The 23,177-nt window shown below is 31.8% G+C and overlaps 1 protein-coding gene across 3 annotated transcripts; it reads left to right on the top strand.

Annotated features, from left to right (window-relative positions):
* The first annotated feature begins 430 nt into the window (after nucleotides 1–430).
* Nucleotides 431–17,764, top strand: LOC143071495 (uncharacterized). Of its 3 annotated transcripts, XM_076245832.1 has the most exons (6): nucleotides 442–538; nucleotides 6,019–6,095; nucleotides 7,376–7,446; nucleotides 8,046–11,638; nucleotides 12,802–13,307; nucleotides 13,903–17,764. In XM_076245832.1, the coding sequence occupies exons 4-5, from the start codon at nucleotides 8,068–8,070 to the stop codon at nucleotides 13,293–13,295; spliced, it is 4,065 nt and encodes a 1,354-aa protein (XP_076101947.1). In that variant the 5' UTR covers nucleotides 442–538; nucleotides 6,019–6,095; nucleotides 7,376–7,446; nucleotides 8,046–8,067; the 3' UTR covers nucleotides 13,296–13,307; nucleotides 13,903–17,764. The 3 variants fall into 3 exon arrangements, with proteins under 3 accessions (XP_076101946.1, XP_076101947.1, XP_076101945.1); XM_076245831.1 differs by lacking the exon at nucleotides 7,376–7,446 and having other exon boundaries at nucleotides 431–506; XM_076245830.1 differs by lacking the exon at nucleotides 7,376–7,446.
* The last annotated feature ends 5,413 nt before the right edge of the window (nucleotides 17,765–23,177 follow it).

The following is a 23,177-nucleotide window of genomic DNA, read 5'->3' as shown; positions in this document are numbered from 1 at the left end:
ATTTCGAGATTAAAAAAACATGTAAGGAATGGGGACAATCTGCATGGAATCAATATTTTTTTTGTCATTGCTAGGGCTTAATTTCATAATAAATAAACGTGTCTACAACTATATTCTAAGAAGTGAAACATCACTTAATTTCAATCATCATTAAATCTCAAATTTTCTATTTTAACATGTTTATTAATGTCACTAGTGATTATTTTGTATTCTGTGTAGATAAGTATTCATTCAAGTCAGGCGAGTTGACAGACCTTTATTATATATCATCATTGGGATGTTACCAATTTTAAGGCGAGTTGGCACGAGTAAATCTAACGGAATTGCATAAATGGGACGAGTTTGTAAACCAGTGTGCAGTCGAGTTGATGAAAAGTGGGACGATTTGATGTTGGGCGATTTTCCATTGGGACGAGTTGTCTAGATTCCGATCAACTCTTTCTGTTATTCATAGCCATTATGGAGGGAAATTTTGTAAACAAGCATGTTTTTAAAATGGTTTGACTGTACACAGCATCAATTTGAAAGCTTATAAAATGTATGCACAGTACTAAAAAAGATTAACGTTATCACAAATTGAATATTTCACTCAGAAAGGAAAAAAGGGGGATGGAGATATGTCTTTTCTATATCTGCTGCATCAGCATCCTATTCCTAAACTAAAGACTTAACGCCGTAACGGCCAAAGTCCGTATAATTAACAAAATGTATGCTGTATAAGTGATTTCTTTAAACTAAATAACTAATAGAAAAATGTTCAATAACCTATTTACACAAGACGTCATGACGGCACCCCATACAAATTATTGACAGTTTGTATACAGATTCATCAGAATCAGAATCATCATCATACTGTACATCATTTACATGTAAATGCATCATTGTGTCATATGGTCTTGTATATCATAATTTTCGTAGCATCCATATTTCATGGATTTTGATTGCACAAGCCTATATTGTGACGGGGTTTTCGGTTTCTATATTCGAAAACAACAACAACACTTCAACTTGACATATTTAAAACAGGTAACAGACCCAGATTCTTTAAAACACATTCAAAGTCGCATTGAAAGACGGTAGAACAAATGTGATAAAACTGAACTGTTAAGCCATTTTTATTTAATGTAAAAAAATATGCATCACTAGAATTGCTTCCAATCACATCGGACACAAGCAGTAAGTAGTGGATGGAGAGAGCTCATCACATATTGATGTAGAATCTGGGGTACCTCAAGGCTCAGTCCTTGGGCCTTCGCTATTTCTGTTTTACATCAACAACATTCCTGATGGAATTAAATCTACTATCACTCTATTTGTTGATGACACCATATAGCCTACCTTACAATATCAAACAACAAAGATTCCAACAACCTACTAAAAGATCTAGATAAATTGGCGATATGGGAAACCAAATGGAAAATTGCATGGGAAACCAAATGCAGACTACACGAATGAATTTTATTTTTACAGGACATTCGGTCTGGTAAGCATCCTAGCTTTACCAGACCAATTTTTTTTTTACATCTAATTGTATATTATCCGACAAAAAACAACAAACATATGACTTTGCTGTGCCCTACTCCTCCCCAAAATGCACAAAAACAAAATGATGTAACAAGAGGGTATATTGTTATGAAAGTTGTGCACAATTGCTTGAATGCATTTCAGTGAAGAGTAATGTCCCATTTTATTGGATTTTGACAATGTTGGTGAATTAAACATAATTTAGAGTTTCTGTATAAAATATTATTTCCTGTTTCTTCTTTCTTTTTCATATATCTTTTGGTTTTCAATTCTAGTGTTTATATTTCATAGCTGAATTTTGTGATCTGCTTGGATTTTTATTCATTTTTTGTATTTAATCGGCAAACCCGGAATTATCCTCATCCGTTCCCAGAATCTGATCCGGTTTTATTTACATTTCCAGTTGTACCAATGATGGCAGCCATTGTTGTTTTTGACAGTCAGATATGTTTTTACCCAATTTACACATTACTGGTTGGCGATTTTCGGCATAAAGCTAGCGGTTACATGGAAAATTGTAATGCATTACACTTAATTACCATTACATTTTCAATTACCCCATCCCTGCAAACCAGCGAGTTAAAATTAATGGGGTTCTTATATAAAATGGTTGTTCAAACTCCATTCATTCAATATTTTATTGACAATTCTTTATAAACATCATTAATACATAAAGATGAAAACTGTCTTAGCTACATGTATTTACATTTAATCATAAATTTTGAAAATTGCATTGTAAATTCCAAAAAATAATGTCTTTTGTAAACACCAAGTGCCAATCTGAAAAATATCACAATGTTACAATTTCAGCACATGAAACTCAACCAAAAACTATTTACAAGTTAATTTTGGTTCTGAAAAAAATTAAATAATTTTTTTTATGATTCAAGCAATTACCAGAACCATGACTTTAGAAAATACCCATTTCCGGATTTTGTATTCATTTCCTGTTCGTATATATACTGATCCAGTTTTTGGGATATGATTGCTTTCAAGCAATCTGTAGACTTATACCAGTGGCTCAGGACAATGCCTTCACGTCAACCGTTTTATTCTAAACATTGAGGACCATCTCAGATTCTTATGATTGTCTTGGTTTAAAAGGTAAAAATAAACAAAGGGATTGAACTTAAACAACTTTCCTATAATGTTCTTTTCATAATCTTCATGTTTGATATTTCCCTTGACTTATATGCGTGTTTTTCAGGGATCTCCATGGATGAAAATTGAACCATGGAGGAACTTTCACCATTACAAACCTTGTCTACGCTGTACAGTGTAGCGCGATCGGAAGTATTTTATCCCTCCATACAAAGATGGTGAACATGCTAATTCATTGCTTATTTAAATTATATTTATTTGAATTTTCATTATAGAATTAGAAGTATCAATATTTTCATTTATTGCCGTTTTTAACCATTCAAATGCCAAGTCTTCATGGTCCCCCCTTAGTCGAGAATGACCAAAAGCTGTCATGAAGGTCCCCAAGCAGATTTCTTTTATTTTTGGTAATTGTTATGGGGGTTAAAAATCATCTGATGTGGAGCTTATTTTTCGTGGACACTGTCAAATTCAGAGCCCATTACCGGTATGGCTGATTTGCAGCAACAACAAAACAATTCGTACGGGTTATGTAAAAGGTTAAAGAGATTTGTAAAGCAAACGTTTACAAATGAAAAGGTTTTTAATGACTTTATCTGGAAAAATTGATGCTGTGCAACATGCATCTTTCGAGTCTGAATAGAAACCGGAAACGCGGATGTATCAATTTGATTGTAATATACGAAATGAATTCGGAATTTAGATACGATATTTCTTTACAGGAAATATTTAAGTTTTTACTTTTAAACTGTTAAAGTAATTCTAAATTATCGTTACAGCAGTACTCGAGTTATTTGCGATGTAATAATATTTACTGTTTTGCGTCTTATTTTGTACTTCTTAAAAAAGGGGGATGCTGATTGCGTAAGTCAAAATAAAGCACGTGTTCGACTTGTTAAACTGTTTTCTTTGTAACTGGATTAATTTATTAATTTATTTATTTAATCTAAATGATCATAATCATTTGCTGAAACTTAGTTGATTACTTTGACAATGGATCGTGTATCCTCAGATAGTATTCTCCTGTCTGGTTTGTTGATCTACCTGTACAAGCTCAGGTACAAGTAATTAGCGATCTTAATCCGGATATCCCTCAGGCGTTAGAACTGTATTGGATTATAACATAAAAAGCCTAAGGGTTATGCAATTACATGCATTTGATTATAATTGATAAAAAAATGGCGTCGGGCTACAAAAAACGATGAAGTTTTGAACGATGGCGGAAGACAATTTAACGATGGCGCAAGACAATTTAACGATGGCGCGAGTCATTTGACGATGGCGCAAGACATTTGAACGATGGCGGGGCTCCATCGTTAAACAGGCCATGGAGATCCCTGGTTTTTAACAACACGGAAAATCAGAATCAAGCAGTATTTATATTTAGTGTTTTTATAAATTTAGAAACACGTCAGAGGGGATTCCCCAGTTGTGATAAAAATGCAACAGTTCTCTGAATTCCGATAATCTATTTCTGTCAAATAAGAACTGAAGTGGAGTTAAACTTATATGTCACCATTATTAAACTGATATTTGATATTGTACTTCCATAAAAAATAGAGAACCATTTAGGTTTAATATACGTTTTTACTACAGGGTTTGTCTAGGTAATAATGTCCATGCATATAGTTTTCTTGACTTCAAGGGGTACTAGGTTAAATGGTTGCTTTGGATTCCCCACTCAATTGATTAATTTATAACTCATGCGATCCTTTCTATGTATGTCTGCTTTTGAGGGTTATTGTTGTTGCATAATTTTAAATCATATGCATCATTTAAATTAAAATAAATGTAGCCCACATCGTAAAGGTTTACCAACACCCCTTCAGGCGAAATGGAGTCTTCCATATTATCGTTTCTAGTTGTCTGCCTTCGGGAAGTCACTTCCGTGAATTCTGAATCAAAACAACAACACGTTGAGAAAAATTAACTCGTTCTGTCGATAAACGTCGTATTATATTAAAAAGGATCGCAATTTAAACCGAGGAATGTGTATACAGAAAGGAGTCATGATCACTGACCCAAAGGAAATTAAATATTTAAAGAGTTAGGAATGGGGTTCCTCCTAGAATTAACGTAGGAAAATAGGTGATTAGATACGAAGTGAAATACTTCTCTCACTCCGAGTCTCAGTGACTGCTGTGGAAATAAACTTTGAATTGATAGTACAAAATTAAAACACAATAGGCCTAAGTACAATGTTAATACACTTTTAACCGGGATTGGCTATTTTGTAACTATTCAGATTACGTAAATTACATTTTACATGTGCAGTTGAATTAGTTTTGAAAATAATATTAACTAGCTACATGTATACACGTGTCAATGAAAAGAATGGCAATCGAATCCCTCAGAGCAATCTGCTCTTTGATTACTTCATACGAAAACATATGACGCCGTATTTTGACATACGTAAATCGCAAAATAATCGGAAACAGTAAAAAATCGTAGTAAGCCTTGACTAAAAAATCTAAATACCTAAAAACATTCGACAGAACATGCTTTTAAAATTTGAGTACACACCTAAATAAAACTCAACAGTGAATATCATAAGCTGCGAAAATTGTTATTACTATTAGTACAAAAACACATCACACAAGGATACTGTCACTACTGACTATAGTCCAAATAATTATGCCTCGTGAAAGGCTATTTATTTTTTTCTTTAACGCTTTACATCATGGCAGGAAGGTGTCAAAGCAAAAATTTAAAATAGCCTTCCAAGACTTCATATTTATTTGGACTATAAAGTTAGATACTTTTGCTTGGTCCATACAACTTTGACTTTACTAATTTCAACTGAAGCACTGGCTACTAAACTGGTGATACTCTCTGTGACTAACAGACCATTAGCAGTGGTATCAACCATGTAATATAGTAAATAAAATAATTAATTATCAGCAATTATCTGTCCATTGTAAACGAGTTATTTTTACACCACGCTTAAGGGCAATTTGGGTTTTGTTCTGTGCATCTGTTAGTTCATTTGTTCATCTGTCCTGCTTCAGGTTTAAGTTTTTGCCAATTTTGGTCAAGTTAGTTTTTGAAGAAGTTAAAGTCCAATCTACGATGAAACTTAAGTACACTTGTTTCCTATGTCATGATCTTTCTAATTTTAATGCCAAATTAGAGTTTTAACAAAAATTTCAAGGTTCACTGCTGAACATGGAAAATGATAATGCTGGCTTCAGGTTTAACTTTTTGTGGTCAAGGTTGTCAAAGTCCAATCAACCTGAGACTTAGTACACATATGTTCCCTATGATATGATCTTTCTAATCTATTGATATATGATTAATGTCAAAATTACAAAGAAGCTACTACTGGTAATGTAAGTTTTTTATGATTAAGATAGGAAAATAGCATAATTTGTTTATATTTTTAATATTTTTTAGTGATGGATTATGTGACAGAATTCAGATTACGAAAAGATTGTGAACATCAGACTCTGATAAATTTTACTTACCTAGAGGTATGTCATTTAGTAAAAATGGTAGATATATCTTAAAAATATCACTTCTTATTTTTTTCTTTTTGAACACTTCTAGTTGTACACAATAGATATAAGAAGATGTGCTATGAGAGCCAATGAGACAACTCTCCATCCATGTTTCAATTTATTAAGGAAACATTATATATCAAAGTACAGTCTTCAACACAGAGCCTTGGCTCACACCGAACAGCAAACTATGAAAGTCCAAAAAAATTACTTGTGTAAAACCATTCAAACGGGAAAACCAACAGTCTAATTTATATAAAAAATAAGAAATGAGAAACACTTATACACCACATCAACAAACCAAAACTACTGAACATCAGATTCCTGACTTAGGACAGGTGCAAACAATTTCAGTTAACAATGTATGTTTAATAATAAAAAAAAGACAAGACTCTATGAAGCAAGATTTGTGTAAGCTATTTCCAGTAATTTTGGAAAAATCAACAAAATTTAGTATGCAATTACTGTTGGTCCATTGAATTGGATGACTTTTTGATGTACATGTATGCCACATTGCCACACATCTCTTTTTCTTTATTTATATATTAAATTAAACTTTACTCATTGAGTGTGCTCAATATAAGTTCCTTGATTCCTCTTCTTTTATCATAAACTTCTGATATGTATTATATGGCTTGTTTTGAGCCTGAAACATTTTTACATATACTGGTAGTTGCAGTGAGTTTCAGTTTATTCAATGAAGGATACCCTATAAAGCAGTTTGTGAAGTAGTTTCTCAAGTTAAATTACCTTTTTCAAACAATATTATAAGTTCTTGGAAAATTGGAAAAAAAATCACAAATTTAGGGCAGTATTTCTAACATGCATCATATAAGCAGTCATGTGAGAATTTAGTTAAGATTGACATTCTGTACATCTCTGTTCTGACAGATCTTTGTATCTTTAATTGTTTCCAAAATAAAAATTAATATTTCCATTTTACACCTTTTTTTCTAGTTTTAGCCTTGGTGGCCATGTTGGTTTATAACATAGTAAAATGTATATCCAAATTACAAAATCCCCCCCCCCCCCCCCAAAAAAAAAAAAAAATAACTCTGCATGGATATGATATTATATTTATCAGCTTATTTTGTGTGTATTTTTGTTGAGACACTATGTAATTATCAATGATAATCCATCAAAATGTCTACAGCCATATCACCTAATATTAACACAAATATATTTGATAGCAACCATTTACTTTTTGTCATATGACCGAACTTTTACTCTGGAATTTATAATTTTTTAAACAGGTTACCTATATCATGTACATGTACTCTGTAGTAGAACATCCTGGTACTCAGTCAATTCAAGTAAGAGTGAGGTAAAGAAGTAAAATAAAGTTTTCAATCATTTAATTTTGGGGAAAATTTTACTGTTTTATGTTTTATATACATGTACATGACAAATTCATTGGAAAAAAGTAAACTTGCCCACCAAAATTGCACTGATTATATATTAGATTCAACTTCTTTTGATGACTCTTGCATGACTGAATACCTGAATTTCCTACCAAAAAGTATGTAATATAACCTGTCCAAAAATTATATGATCTGTAGTCAAAAGATGGAAATACGAAAATGGAATTTTCTAGGTCTGTTTGATTTCAAATTGTAGGTAAAAAAAAGTATGTTTATCATCCTTTTCACCTTTATTAAGAAGATTTTTTTTTGGGAGGATCACATGAATACAGATTCAATGAAGGCGGTGAATTATTCACTTGCAAGTGAATAATTCATCAGCAATATTTCTTAGCTTTTTTTTGACAAAATTGAACCATACTATCTGCTAAAAGCTAATATTTATTTCCATTATTTCACTTTCGTTATATATATTGATTTAACAAAAACAAATACATATATATTTTTTGTATAAATCATCTCTTAGTTAATGCCCCTCTAAAAATAATAGTTTAAATTGCAGGTGGCTATAGAAATATAAAAGAATGGATCTGACACACCTTCTTCCCACTACAACATTTTTTAATCCAACTAAAACTACCTCCTCTATGGTGAACCAGACTTGTAATTTGCCAGATTCTACGACAGAATCACCAACAACATCTCAAATGGATCCACTCAGCTTACAACAGTCTGGACACAATTACTTACAACAAATCACACCCTGTCAATCAAATGCTATGTTACATCCACATAAACAGGATAGTGATGTGTTAGATTCATTAAACTCTTTGAACGATCGTGAAGTAGAGGAGTTTACAAATCTTATATCTGATGTATCTGTGTCAGTAGTCGTTGACAGCACTCAACAGAGAGAGACATTGATAGATTTACCACAATACATTGAAAGTGAACCACAACAACAACAACAATATACCGCTCCAAATCTGACAGAACAGATCAATCTGAGTACAATATCACAACTCATTCAACCAGACTTAGACAAGTCAGAAAAAGTACCAGAGCATGCAATAGGTCAAGTTAATGCTTGTATTACAAGTAGTGAACCTGATTTTTCAAGTTATCCTCCACATTGTAAATGTGACTTTATTGATAAACTTGTTGCAGTAGAACAAATTTGGTTGTGTAGAGGTCAGTTATATTTCCTTCCACAAATTGCTATTGTTGTCATTGGTAACAGAGAGTTTGCTGGAATATTTCACAATCAGAAAAAAGGATACATTGCCGTAGGTGAGATCATCGAAAAAATGATGCCTCAGTATGAGTCTGACTTGATAGGTTTTCTTAAGAGAAAGGAAGATGTTGAACAGTGCACTTTGACAACACAGGAAATTGGTTATCTGCAGCAACGGAATTGTATTGGTCCAACATGTCGGTACTCGGTGGCTGTATCATTAAACACACTTCGTCAGATGGCTCAGTTCATTGTCATGTATGAAGGAGACAAACCAGGATTTGACAACAAAATAAAAGAGATTGCTAATGGTAACTATTATAAGAAGGTATTACAAAGACATGTGCGCTGTGGAAATTGTGGAGGAATAATTCTTTATAGCAAAGAACCAGAGGAGTATGTAAAACTAAATAAAGAAACCAAGATCGGAGAAAGTGAGTCAAAATGTTTTTCTGTTGGATTTATTAAAGTAGGAGGTTTTAGATTTGTAGCATTTAAAATGGATAATAGAATTTATGTCTCTTTTAAAGAACTATGTCAAAATCAGGTGATAAAGTTACAGGTACTTCAAGCTCGTCTTGGTGCTCTACGCCAACGACCTCGCCTTGCACCAAGTATACTGAACAGTTATTTAAATACACCAGATTACAGTGTTGCAAACACCATGTGGATTGACATTGCTACCTTAAGATGTGTATGTTGTATGGGAAAATGCTCCCCTGGTTTCAATTCAGAATTATATACTTGCTTTGCTACAGTAAATTTCAGTGAAGATTTTGTGACAAATATCTTTGGTAGGGATGATCACCAATCTGACAATGATGTATATACAATGGATCCTAAAACATTTGAGGTAGTGATGAAGAAAACGAGTATGAAAACAAGTTCAGTTCGATCTAAAACTCCAAATTTAAGTAAATCTAAACAAAAACCAACGCTAAAATCATTTGAACTGTCAACCAAACAAGTTGTTGGTTATGAAACCCCTGAAAAGCTGAATGAGTCTGCATTTGTTTTTGAAAAACCTATGGAAGATTCTTTGTCTGATCATAACTTATTTAGGGAGAAAAAAAGTAAATCGAGTAAAACTCCAAAGACCAACAAGACAAACAAAGATGAAGAAACATATGTTTTTGAAGATAAAAAAAGTGCAATTAATTTCTTAACAAAGAACAATTATTTGCAAGAGGAAACAATTCCTGAAACTAAATTGGATTCAAAGAAGAAAAATATAAAAGATGCTAAGTATGTACCAGGAAAAACTCCAACTTTTAGAGTGAAACCAGCAGAAAAGCCATATAGTTTTGATGGAAGTTTGAAAAAAGGCCAAAACAAAAAGTCTGACACTGAAAATATCAAAATAACTGTGAAAGATGATCGTGTCATGTTGACAGTTGCAACAAAGAAAACCCCTAATAATAAAAAATCAAAATCTAAGGCTTCAAGCAGGAGGCGAAAGAAAGAAATAGAACTAGAAGATTCTGAAATAATTTCAACTAATACAACCATTATTGCAACTCCAGAACTAGAAAATTCTGAAATAATTTCAACTAATACAACCAGCATTGCAACTCCTGAAATATGTGATTCTGATGAGACTCAGGATGCTGTAGACAGTCTTGTAAACCATTTTCAATTAAGCCCTAAACGTCAAGGAAGATCAAATGTTGAGATAGAAAACGTAGGGATAACTCCAAGAACAGAATCTCGTATTTTATCTGGCATAGATTTGGATGGGAGTATAAGTAATATGTTTGAAACACCATCATCACAGGGTAACGTTGTTGTAGAAATGATGGATAATAGTGACGAGCATCCATTAACAGGCAGCACTTCACCTCTCAGTAGATTATACCAACAGTTTGAAGATTTTGAAAAAACTAATTCACCCGATGTTGTTCCTACAAATCAAACTGACACAACATACAGAGAAAATTCACATATTTCTAGCTCAGAAACAGAGTTAAGTTTGCAACTTAGAAATGAGACAGAAATGCCAATCAATCTATCAGCCTCAAAGCAAGGTCAGATTTTATCAAGGGGAGATAATTCGGAATGGCAGAAAGTGAGTAATTCAATAGGTGATATTGAGGAGACTCAAAAATACTCTGACACTACTATTGATAAAACAGTATCAACTATCCGTACCATGCATTCATCAGAAGCTCAAAATATTGATCCCATTCAGAAATTTGAATTGAGGGAAAATGTTGGACACAGTACATTACAAAACTTGTTCTCTGCTCATATAGAGGACAAAAATTGTCAAAGTGACCAGTCTGAAGAAAGGGAGAAAAGAGCTCAAACATTAAGCCCAACAAAACCCAAAAGTGGATCTTGTCAGAATTCTCCTATTTCAAAACTCAAAAAAACATCATCGTCGAACTCGCCTGTATTTAAGAAATCGGGTGAAATTGATATGAATCATGCCAAAGTTAAAAAATTGTCTGAGTTGGGAGATCATCCTTTGGATTTGTTAGCTTCCCTGGCTGAAGTGATCACAGATGAAACAGAAAATGAACAAACAATGGCAGGAAATGAAGATGCTGATGTCTCCACTGATCAGCAAAATAATGAGACTTTAAAATATGAAGAAGTTGATCAATCAAAAATAGACAAATCAATTCCAGAGAATGAGTTTACTTATTTTGATCCAGTACCAGATTTGTATGAAAGTAAAGAACATATTGAGTTGTGTACATTTGCTGATGAAAATTCAAACATTGACAAGGTAGCGCTTAGTACAAAAGCTGAGAATACATTTACAAGTGAATTTTCTAATGAAGAGAGCAGAGACAGGATATGTAAATTTCTTGATGAGGTAGAGAGTCACATGACTATTGAACCATATAAGGACACAAGTACAGGGTACTGGAAAGTCAGGATAAGGTTAAAACCTGATGCAAAGGAGACATATCCAGGTAATTAACAATGTTATTGCTGAAGGTCAGTCAGGGGTAATACTTGTACAAGTAAATTTGATTTACTGGTACAGATAACCATTTTTGGAGGCAGAGTATATTTTTATGCCCCACCTGCGATAGTAGAGGGGCATTATGTTTTTCTGGTCTGTGGGTCCGTTCGTTCGTTTGTCTGTCTGTTCATCCGTCTGTTCTTCCGTCCGTTCGTCCTCCTTCAGATTAAAGTTTTTAGTCAAGGTAGTTTTTGATGAAGTTGAAGTCCAATCCACTTGAAACTTATTAAAAAATAAATTAACATGTTCCCTATGATATGATATTTTTAATTTTAATGCCAAATTAGAGTTTTTTCCCCAATTTCACGGTCCATTGAACATAGAAAATGATAATGCGAGTGGGGCATCCGTGTACTTGGGACACATTCTTGTTTAGTTCTATAAATATTTTAAATTATACAAATAAGAAATTTGCATTTCTTCTAACGTGTTGCTCTAAAAAACTATCGAATTGTCTGTCCTAATAGTATTTCAATATTACTACATCATGTACATAGATATACATATATGCTTAATGTACTTGATCATGTTGAAGATTTATAAGATATTCATTTGTTACATAATTAAATTTACCATGGTGACAGCATGAAAACAGGCGTAATCAAATTAAAAGGAAATAACACAAATTTTCCATATAACATGTATAACATAAATTTTGCAAACTATCAGAAAAATTATTAACTTGTACTACAACCGTCAATGTTTCTTTGGTGATATTATATTGATCAGCTCTCAGTTATTATTTGAATTTGAAATTTAACTGTCCAGAGTCTTGAGAATAATTAATTAGACTATTAAAAGCTGAGTGTATGAAAATAAGATGTGGTATGTTTGCCAATGTGACAACTGTTCGCAAGAGTCCAAATGACACAGAAATTAACAACTATAGGTAACTGTACTGGTACTGTATATATTTGTATCTCGTGTCATCTAAGGTTAGATATGCTACTATCTGATATTTATATTAGTACAACAGTAACAATAGATCAATGTAGACAGATCTTTATAGTGAGTTTATTAAACAAGATTATTTATACTTAAACTAGTGCCTATAAAAGACTTACAGGTTTTAATGGTATATCAAGTTTATAAAAGATTTGTTTTTTTCAGGTTTGTTTGGAAGTCAAACAGACAAGAAGAAGAGGAATATGATTTTTGCATTTCTAGGAAAACTTCATCTACCTGAAAACATTCCAAATAGTGAAAGAAATAGTGAACAAATTGACAAATTTTCTGAGCAAAGTAGCAAATCATTTAAAACAACTGAAACATCACTCGGTCATCCGCAATCCAATTCCAAGACTAAATTAAAATCCTCAAGATCTAACAAAGCTAAAAAATCAAAACATTCAAAAAAGTCTGGTAACAAATCCAGTCACAATTCAAAAAAGAATAATTTAGCATTACAGTTGTTTGGTGCAGGAAGAAGTGATAATAATTCTCCAGACAAAAAGAAACATCTAGAACAGTTTATTCCTAGTGTGAACAAAGAAAGCTCTGGAAGAAACGAAGCAATTGCTAGTCCCAATACTCAAAGTGTAATGAAAAGAGCAAGGCAGTCACCTTTAGAATACAACAAATCTAAGAAGCTGAAATCTCACTGATTAAATAATATGGTAGGTTTACATTAGGTTCATCTCAATAAAAGTTAGAAGATAGGGTATGATTTCCAATGAGACAACTCGTTAACTAGAGAACAATGACACAGAAATTAACAATTTGAGGTCAGTATAAATATTATGTATAAGGTCTTCCAGAATCAGCAAAACTCATACCGCATACAAAGTCAGCAATGAAAGGCTCAGAAATGACAAATTGATAAAATTCAAAAGAGAAAACTAATGGCTTGATTTATGTACAAAATAATGGATTAAAACAAACATGGTATATATACAGCAACAAACAACAACCACTGAATTACAGATCACTGACTTAGGATAGGCACATACAGATTGTTGCGGGGTTGGACTAGTTTGAAGGCACCAACCTTCTTTCTAACCTGAGACAGTTGTGTAACTACAATATAAGAACAAGTCCTTATTATCAAAGTGTAGATTTTTTTAACCAGGTGAGTGATCACAAGTTTGCCTCTTGTTCGGCTGTTGTGATACTATTATATATATTGCATTGTTTCAAAGCAGAGGTACATACAGGGGGAAATCTAGCTTCATTACTTATCATAATCTCTATATTATTCCTTTCTTTTTGCAGGGTTAAGAAATAAATAAGTTGAACTATCTAGTCAGGGAAGTTTCTCCATGTGATATAGCAGCAACATTGATGATATTTACAATTTTCAAGAGGCAAAGCGTTGTATGAAGGTTTATATAATGCTGAGTAAACAAATAAAGTATCCCTAGATACCTTGAGGACTGATGCAACTAGGATTGATGTCATGTGACATTGAAAAAAATGAGGGTATCATTTCACAAAGATTTTAATTATTTTGTGTTAATGTACATATGTTTGCTCTGATATTACACAAGTATACGACTACTTAGGGAAACAGTGACTAGATTTAAGACATCTTGATTGCCTCAGAATGTTTTTTATTAATGGCAATAAATATATTGTATCACTATCTATAACCATGTATTGACAATCAAACATATCAGTTATTAGTTTTCCTGTTTATTTCTCTGTGTTCTGTTGATTTTATACAACAAAGGTGCTATGTTTAATTATGTTATAGTTTTGTTAACTTTTTTGTCCTGCCTGCTTTAGTAGGAGGCATTATGTTTTTTTGAATCTGTTCGTTAGTTTACTCTGTATGATAGTCAAGTTTGTGGTTGAGACAATTAGTAACAACAAATTTTGTCATATCAACCTGAAATTTAGTACTTTTATTCATTATGATGTGAAATTTAAAATTTATATACCAAATTATATTTTTGAAACAAATTTCATGGATGACTAAACAAACATATTTGCATTGGAAATTTATAGTACATTCTCAGGTTAAAGTGAAGATAGTGTTCCTCTTGCCCTAGCAGCAAGCTAAATTGCAATAAAAAATCTGTGAGATCATCCATATTAAAGTATGTTCCTGTTACCTAAAAGGTTGTAAACAATTAACTTTAATCAACTGCTTTTACCAAAAATCTTGCCCTTGATTTTAGAAAAAATCATGTTAACTACACTTTTCCTTTTAAATTAAAATCTATTTTCATTAACCTAATTATATATACTGTACAAGCATGATTTTGACAGTATGAACGTTTTCTGTTCTTAGTATGCTGTAAGCAGGTGTACCAGTGATCACTATATCACATAATTCCAGTTTTTCAAATGTTTTCCTAATTCAAAGAATTCTTGTTAAATGTTGAATTGATTTATAGTATAATTATTCAATAAAAGCATTTAATTGCATTCTACAATTATGGTACATGTGACGAAGTGTAATAGTGTTATTGAAAAATTAATTGCTGATGTTCTTTTTGTATTTATAAGATATGCATCATACATCACAATAATGAAGTCAACTTTGAGCTTTGTTAAATGTTGAAACAGAAGATAAATGAAAGAAACTATGAAAAATAATTAAGTAATTTCTTTTCTTTTTTTGAAGAATAAATTAACGTTTGATTTCTCCACAGATAGGATGAAAAAACAAATTGTTAGTGGAATTTTGTAAGATATTTTTTTTTTAATTTATGTATGTGAATTAGAGGACAAAGTCTCAATAGTGTACATCAAAGATTATTTTAACGCTTAATGCAAAATTAATTCTGTTTTTAATCATATTTGGAAGTAAAGTTTTAGATAGTTATTTACAATTATTTAACAATAAATTAAATGATTCTTTTCATATACATTGTATGTATATAAAAAATGTATTCAGGTTTCTGAAATGAGGTTTATTTTTTACCAAATGATTAGTGTTTTCGTTCAGGGACTGACACATGCATGTATGAAATCAAAGAGTATGATATAGAGTTACAATTTTGAATAAAATTTTGAAAAACAAAACTAGTGATTCAATCATCAAAAGTTTATAAGAACTTTGATTTTAAAATTTATTTCAATTTCTTATTCTTGGATACAATTTGATAAACAAACCAAAAAAATGGAATTTTAGTAAATTGGATAATAACATTGCTTTTATTCTAAGAAAAAAAGATATTTCTAAATGAAGCAGTTTTTCAAATGATTAAACAGTACATTAACATCATGTGGTCAGTTGTTTTATTAGTATTTGTTAACAGTTTGTTTTTAATTTTGAAATTTTATTTTGTATATAAGACAGACCTAGAAACGGTCAATTTTAATGATAAGTAAAATAGCTTAATGCCCAAGTTTATTTTTTTAAGATATGGTAGATGCCAGAGCAATAAACTTCTATTAACAATAGTACAGGCATCTTGTTAAGACTTGATGTGCACATTTAATTAGAGGTTTTTATTTTGATAATTTGAAAGTTTTGTACAAATCACATAATTATTCTCTATCCCTTGTATTAGGAGTCTAAAGACCAGCCAAGTAGTGAGACATGTTTTGTGTTAAAAAATAAGATTACCGGTTTAATCATAATATTTATAATGAAGTTTTCTTTCATACTTACAGAAGATAAAGAAAATAAATTTGATATTCCAAGTCCTGATTACATTGAAAGAATAGGTGAAACAGGATTATTAAACACTTACTACTGCATAAAACATTTCAAACCAATCTCTAAATTATATATTGAAGTGTTTTCTATAGTAATATCATAAAGGAGTAAGTTCGGTAAGGGCCATATTTGGCCCCGATTATAAAATTGAATGGTACAAGATAAAATATGTTTTAAGTTGTCTCAAAGACATGTGAGAAAGTAAACTAGAACTCTTTGTGTCAAAGTTTTATTCTAAAGCGTTGATTTTTATATCCAAAGTAGGTCAAAATAAGAGAGTTTGACGAAATATGACAAAATTGGCCAGATTTCAACCAAATTTAGGACCAGCAAACATAGAGCGCAGGCATCGGTAAACTTAATATTCAAGTTATCCATTCAAAATATCATTATAAACAATGTGTTCAAAGATCTTTTTTGTCGACGTATGCGCTCTATGTTTCCTGTCCAATAATCAATGCAAAATTTACCAATTTTCATTGATTTTCATAGAAAATAGAAATGAATACTGTTTTTGACATCATCAGTAGAACGCAGGAACGTAAATTTTCAAAAAAAGGGATCATTTCCTATTTAGTCATTGTGATATTGGTCAATAAATTCTAATTTAAAATTTAAGGTAAAAAAGAGGGCCATTTTAGGGCCTTATAGAACCTACTCCTTTATGACTGAGTTTCACAAATTATTTATCAATTGCTGCATAGGCGAATTACAAGATAAACTTGCAATGTATAACTTCATGGGTTGTCACTATAATCAAGGGAGATAACTATTATGATAATGAGAGACAATTGTTGATAAAAACTTAGTTCTTTTTGTTACTGGTATTTTAGCAAAACATTTCACATTTGTTGCAATAATTAAATTTTTTATTACCCATTTACTGTGAAATTGAGAAAAAAAACATGAAATAACAAAGAAATTCTGTAATGCTTTAATGAAAGATATTGAAATTGTCAATGAAGTTTATTGCTCTGTGTAAATGGAAAAGTATCCATAATAAAATTCTAAGATTAAAGTATAATTAGGGTATTTGTAAAACAGTTGTCTATTATTTGAACAGTTCTAACAAGAAAATACTTCCTACTAAGGTAATTAATCATAGGTACGTCTGGTGATAGTTTTATAAATGTTTATCAGTGATTCCTTGTAATATTTTCCAGTTATGGAAGGAAAAAGGTAGACTAAAAATGTTTTGTTATTTAAATTCTTATTCTCAGTACTGTTCCAACAGTTTGATTTATCAAAAATATCAGAGGATTTCTTTTAAATTGAATTTGTTTTGAGTAATGATATATTATAACTTACCATTGTTTTAACATTATAATTTTACAACAGATAATGAGACAGTTTACAAATTTAAAAACAGTTGTAACAAGTCATTGCATACATTTTCATCATACATGTACATCACAACTATCATGGTCATTAAACTTTCAAGTTGAATAAATTTTTTAAAGTTTATGTTTTGTTTTATATCCATATCCAATTGAAACAAGACATAAACACCAAGACTGTAATCTATCCTTCTAAAATGACAAGGTGGCATGACATAAAACATGTAGTAGGAAAACCAGGAAGGAATCTATCAGTAACATTTTGAAACTATAAAAAAACTGGACTTCTTTATCAAATGACAATAAGCATACCAAAATTCCAATCTAAAATAAGGTGTATGTACTTTGAAAAATGCTTTGAATTATATTCACAATGCTTATTAACACAAAACACAGATCAAGTTTGAGTTTGGGTAGGGTAGCTTTTATCATTTTAGAGTTATGCCCTTTACAAATTGAAAAATTTCAGAAATTTTTGTTTCCTTTCTCACCCAAAATGTTACGAAACTTATGTGCAACGATTACTGCAACAGGTCATGAAATGTGATGAAACTTATACACAATGCTTATACCACAATACACAGGTCAAGTTTGAATTTTGGCAGCCTCACTTTTCCTGAACATTGTTGAGATATACCCCTTTACAAATGGAAAAAATGCTGATTATTTGGTTTTTAATTTTTAACTTAAGTTTGCCTCAAGCAAATGTTATGAAATTAATACACAATACTAGTTGCAACAAAACTTAGATAAAGTACAAATTTGGGTAGTGTCAATTTTACCATCCTTAATTTATGTCTCTTTATAATGTTATATGCAAGCAGGGGCATCATTTATGTCCCATGGACAGTTGGACACATTCCCAATTTATTTTCAATGGAAAGACAGATTTAAAAAACAAAATGAATCTCACCAACACAAAGCAACTACATATGAACTTATCTAAGGCCGAAGGGCGACCTATAGTTGTTAATTTCTAAGTCATCACCCTTGTGGAGGGTTGTCTCATTGGCAATCATACAACATCTTCTAATTTTTGTCGAGCCTTCGACTTTAGTCGAAAAAGCGAGACTAAGCGATCCTACATTCCGGCGTCGTCGTCGTCGGCGGCGTCCACAAATATTCACTCTGTGGTTAAAGTTTTTGAAATTTTAATAACTTTCTTAAACTATACTGAATTTCTACCAAACTTGGACAGAAGCTTGTTTATGATCATCAGAAAGTATCCAGAAGTAAATTTTGTAAAAATAAAATTCCATTTTTTCCGTATTTTACTTATAAATGGACTTAGTTTTTCTGCGAGGAAACATTACATTCACTCTGTGGTTAAAGTTTTTAAAATTTTAATAACTTTCATAAACTATCCTTGATTTGTACCAAACTTGGACAGAAGCTTGTTTATGATCATAAGATAGTATCAAGAAGAAAATTTTGTAAAAATAAATTTCCACTTTTCCGTATTTTACTTATAAATGGACTTAGTTTTTTTGCCAGAAACAAAACATTCACTCTGTGGTTTAAGTTTTTGAAAATTTTTATAATGTTCTTAAACTATCCTGGATTTCTACCAAACTTAGACAAAAGCTTGTTTCTGATCATAAGATATTATTGAGAAGTAAATTTTGTAAAAAAAAAATTCACTTTTTCCGTATTTTACTTAGAAATGGACTTAGTTTTTCTTCCAGTTAACATTACATACAGTCTGCAGTTAAAGTTTATAAAACATTTATTAGATTCATAAACTATCCTGGATTTTTTACCAAACTTGGAAGCTTCTTTCAATCAAAAGACAGTATAGAGAGGGAAATTTTTATTGATGTTTTCTTCATTTTTGTTGAGTCTGCGATTAACAGCAAAAGTAGGCGAGACACTGGGTTCCGTGGAACCCTTACAAATTTTTTTATTATGAATAAAAACATTTGTCCTGATCCTTACTTTCTTCTCAGGTATCTGGTGGTTTCTAATCCAAATACAAGTATTGTTTGACTTAATACAGATGTTGGTAAATAAAAAGAAAGGCGCCAAAGTTGTCACTTCATTTAGTTTTGCATTAAAATAGCTATCATAACAGAATGAATCAATGGTTAACAATGATTTGAATTTTTGTAAAAAGTAATGCAATCAAAAACACCTAAAAATTATCAAAAAATACAAGACAATTGAAAAGTTACAGGTATTTTACATTCTGATGGGTAGCTTGAACATGGTAACTTGATAGTTAGACTTGAAATACATTTCATATTTAAGTGGTCAAAATTGAGTTCTAAGGATATGAAGTTTATTGATTATGCTGTCGGTCCATCAATGCATTTTAAAAAAGGTGTGAACCTACATAAAGTTTAGAATGGAAATGGGGGAATATGCCGAAGAGACAAAACCCCAACCAAAGAGCAGACATCTGCAGATGGGTCTTAAACACAGCAAAGCCAACAGTATTAGCTTCAAAGGCAATCTGAACTGTTGTAGTTTAACATAATCGACTCCTTTGAAATAACTTTGACCGCCTTATGTCATCCTTTGGATGGCTTTTGTTATATTTCTCAGCAGTGGTCTATTTAGCCAAATTACTAGCAGGAGAGCTCGACTCTAATATTTGACTAAACTTGACTAAAATCTAATACAGGTAAAGAATGATGTACACGTGGTGATAGCTTTTCTTTAAAAAAAAAATCCACTTTGAATTTTATTGTGTGGTTCACAAATTCGAGTTTTTAGTGGATTTGATAGTCATTTTTTATCGTTCTGGTAACCTAAAGATGCTAAATTCTATGTCATTTGGTCTCAGGTGAAAAGTTGTCTCATTGGCAATAAAACCACATCTTGTTTTAATACTATTATTCCTTATAAAGATGAAACAAAGAAGATCCTTCGTGTACTGTACATCTAAGAGAGAACAACTGTACACCTCAATTGACAATACATTTTTTTTTTTTTTTTTATGAATAAGGGAATTACATGATGGAATGTGAAGAAAACTTATAATTGTGCAGGCATGTTTATCATACAAAAAAAAAAGTTCCCTCCCTTTACACACCAAAAATTATCTAAATTACTACCGGGTAATATGTTAACATGCCTAACTGAGGAATATGTTTTTTTTAAATAAATTTTGCATGAGTAAAATGTGTCAAACATTCCTACTTGCCATCCAACATGATGTTCAAGGATAAAACGAGAAATAATGAAAGTAAAATGCCACCATTTGGCAAATGTCTTATCATTTTAGGAATTTTTTGGAAACTTTAAGAATTTTTGGTCCTCAATTCTCTTCAACTTTGTACTTTATTTAGCCTTTTAAACATTTTTTGATTCGAGCGCCACTGATGAGTCTTTTGTAGACGAAACGCATGTCTGGCGTAAGTGTAAAATTTTAGTCCTGGTGTCTATCATGAGTTCCTTTATTTGTATGTTAAATATAATCAAATCAACTTTTTTTCCAGAAATAGAATGAACATATTTTTATGAAATTAAGAGCAAAGTGCTGCAATTATGCTAAAGTTTTATTATTGAATAAAACAGGTTACACAAGTACATAACAGGGCTGCCAAGTCTCATGCATGTTCATGCTTTTATGGCTGCATTTTCCTTTGATCTATTGTTTTTTCTCTTTGATCTTTTCAATTTTGGACAAATCTCACGCATTTGCTTCATGAAAAGTTGGCAGAACTGACATAATATAAATATTATGAGCTATATTTCTGATTGTTGCCTTTATACAGGACATGTACCACAGAAGTTCATTAAAAATGCTGATGTGGCTGATGACAATACATATAAAGTGTTTGCTTCCTTATACAATTTAATATTCATTTGATGTAAAATTTTAGGTCTAGCGTCCAATTTTGCTAAAAAGGTCTTAATTCCTTAATCTTTGGAGTATTTTTCTTATTTTATAAGTTTCAAAATTTAAATAAAAGCATTTTACCAGAGACGTATTACATTGAAATATCGTGAGCCTAAATCCATCAATTGGAAATACAACTTTAAAATTTTGATGGATTCAGTCGAGGATTATGCCAGGCAATGGGCTAAGCGCGAGAAGGAAAATGTAGACACTCTTTCCGAATGGATTAAGGCAGTGAGGTCGTTGATACAAATCAGAATTAAGAAACTGAATGAGTCCATCAATGCCCATGCTACGTCAATCTTTAAAGACTCAAATGTTGCAAAAGACCTATCCGAACTCCATGAAAAATATGTTGTTGTCCCCGCAGATAAAGCCCCAAATAACATCGTTTTTGTGTGTAAAAGTCATTACATTAACTGCTTGATAAACGAATTAGGTATTGACAATTCACTTGGAAACTCAACATATAACCTCACGACACTTACCAAAGAAGAAATCCTGGATAATCATAGGTCTGTTCTATGTTCCTTTGGAATTTCAACCAAAGATGAAGAACTGGATCTTCCATCACTGTATTGGATACCTAAACTACATAAGTGTTCTTACAAACAACAATATTGCTGGGTCTTCCAAGTGCTCCACGAAACCTCTTTCTAAATTATTAACATCTATTTTATCAGCAATCAAAGACGGGCTTCAAAGTTATTGTGAAACTGCCTATTCTAGAGGTGGCGTGAATCAGATGTGGATACTTAAAAATTCCAAAGATCTTTTAGAGTACATACAATCTAACTCTCTTTCATCTTGTAACAGTATTAAAACATTTGACTTTTCTACTCTTTACACAAGTATTCCACATTCCAAACTAAAAGACAAATTGAAAGAGTTGGTATTACTTTGCTTCATAAAAAAGAATGGCCAACGTAGATACAAGTATCTTGTCTTAGGGAGGGATGAATCCTACTTTGTAAAGAATCACTCTGATTCAAACAAAAAATTCTCTGAAACTGATATTATCAAGATGCTTGATTTCTTGATTGACAACATATTTGTTACATTCGGAGGACGTGTTTTTCAACAGACTGGCGGCATTCCAATGGGAACAAACTGTGCCCCTCTACTTGCCGACTTGTTTCTTTATTATTATGAGGCTGACTTCATGCAGGAACTTCTTAGGAAGAAAGATAAGAAGTTAATAGCAATATCCCTTAACTCTACTTTCCGCTATATAGATGATGTTCTTTCACTAAACAATTCAAAATTTGGTGACTATGTGAAACGCATCTAACCCATCGAACTAGAGATAAAGGATACTACAGATACAGTTAAGTCGGCTTCATATCTTGACTTACATCTAGAAATTGACAATGAGGGTCGGTTGAAAACAAAACTTTACGACAAAAGAGATGATTTCAGCTTTCCAATTATGAACTTTCCATTTCTAAGTAGCAACATTCCAGCAGCACCTGCATACGGGGTATATATCTCCCAATTGATATAATATTCCCATGCTTGCATTTCCTATCATGATTTTCTTGATAGAAGGGTTGCTGCTTACAAGGAAGCTATTAAACCAAGAGTTCCAAATAGTGAAGTTGAAATCATCCCTTCGTAAATTTTACGGACGCCATCACGAGTTGGTTGACCGTTATGGAATAACCGTTTCACAAATGATATCGGATATGTTCCTTAC

The sequence above is a fragment of the Mytilus galloprovincialis genome, chromosome 4 (genome assembly GCF_965363235.1).
Source record: "Mytilus galloprovincialis chromosome 4, xbMytGall1.hap1.1, whole genome shotgun sequence".
NCBI lineage: Eukaryota > Metazoa > Mollusca > Bivalvia > Mytilida > Mytilidae > Mytilus > Mytilus galloprovincialis.
Note: the sequence above shows the minus strand (reverse complement) of the source record. Positions and strands in the feature narration are given on the sequence as shown.

Coding starts and splice junctions, on each gene's coding strand:
- LOC143071495 (XM_076245831.1), top strand. CDS start 8,068: ATGGATCTGACACACCTTCTTCCCACTACAACATTTTTTAATCCAACT. Junction 11,639..12,801: donor TGCAAAGGAGACATATCCAG/GTAATTAACAAT, acceptor TGTTTTTTTCAG/GTTTGTTTGGAAGTCAAACA.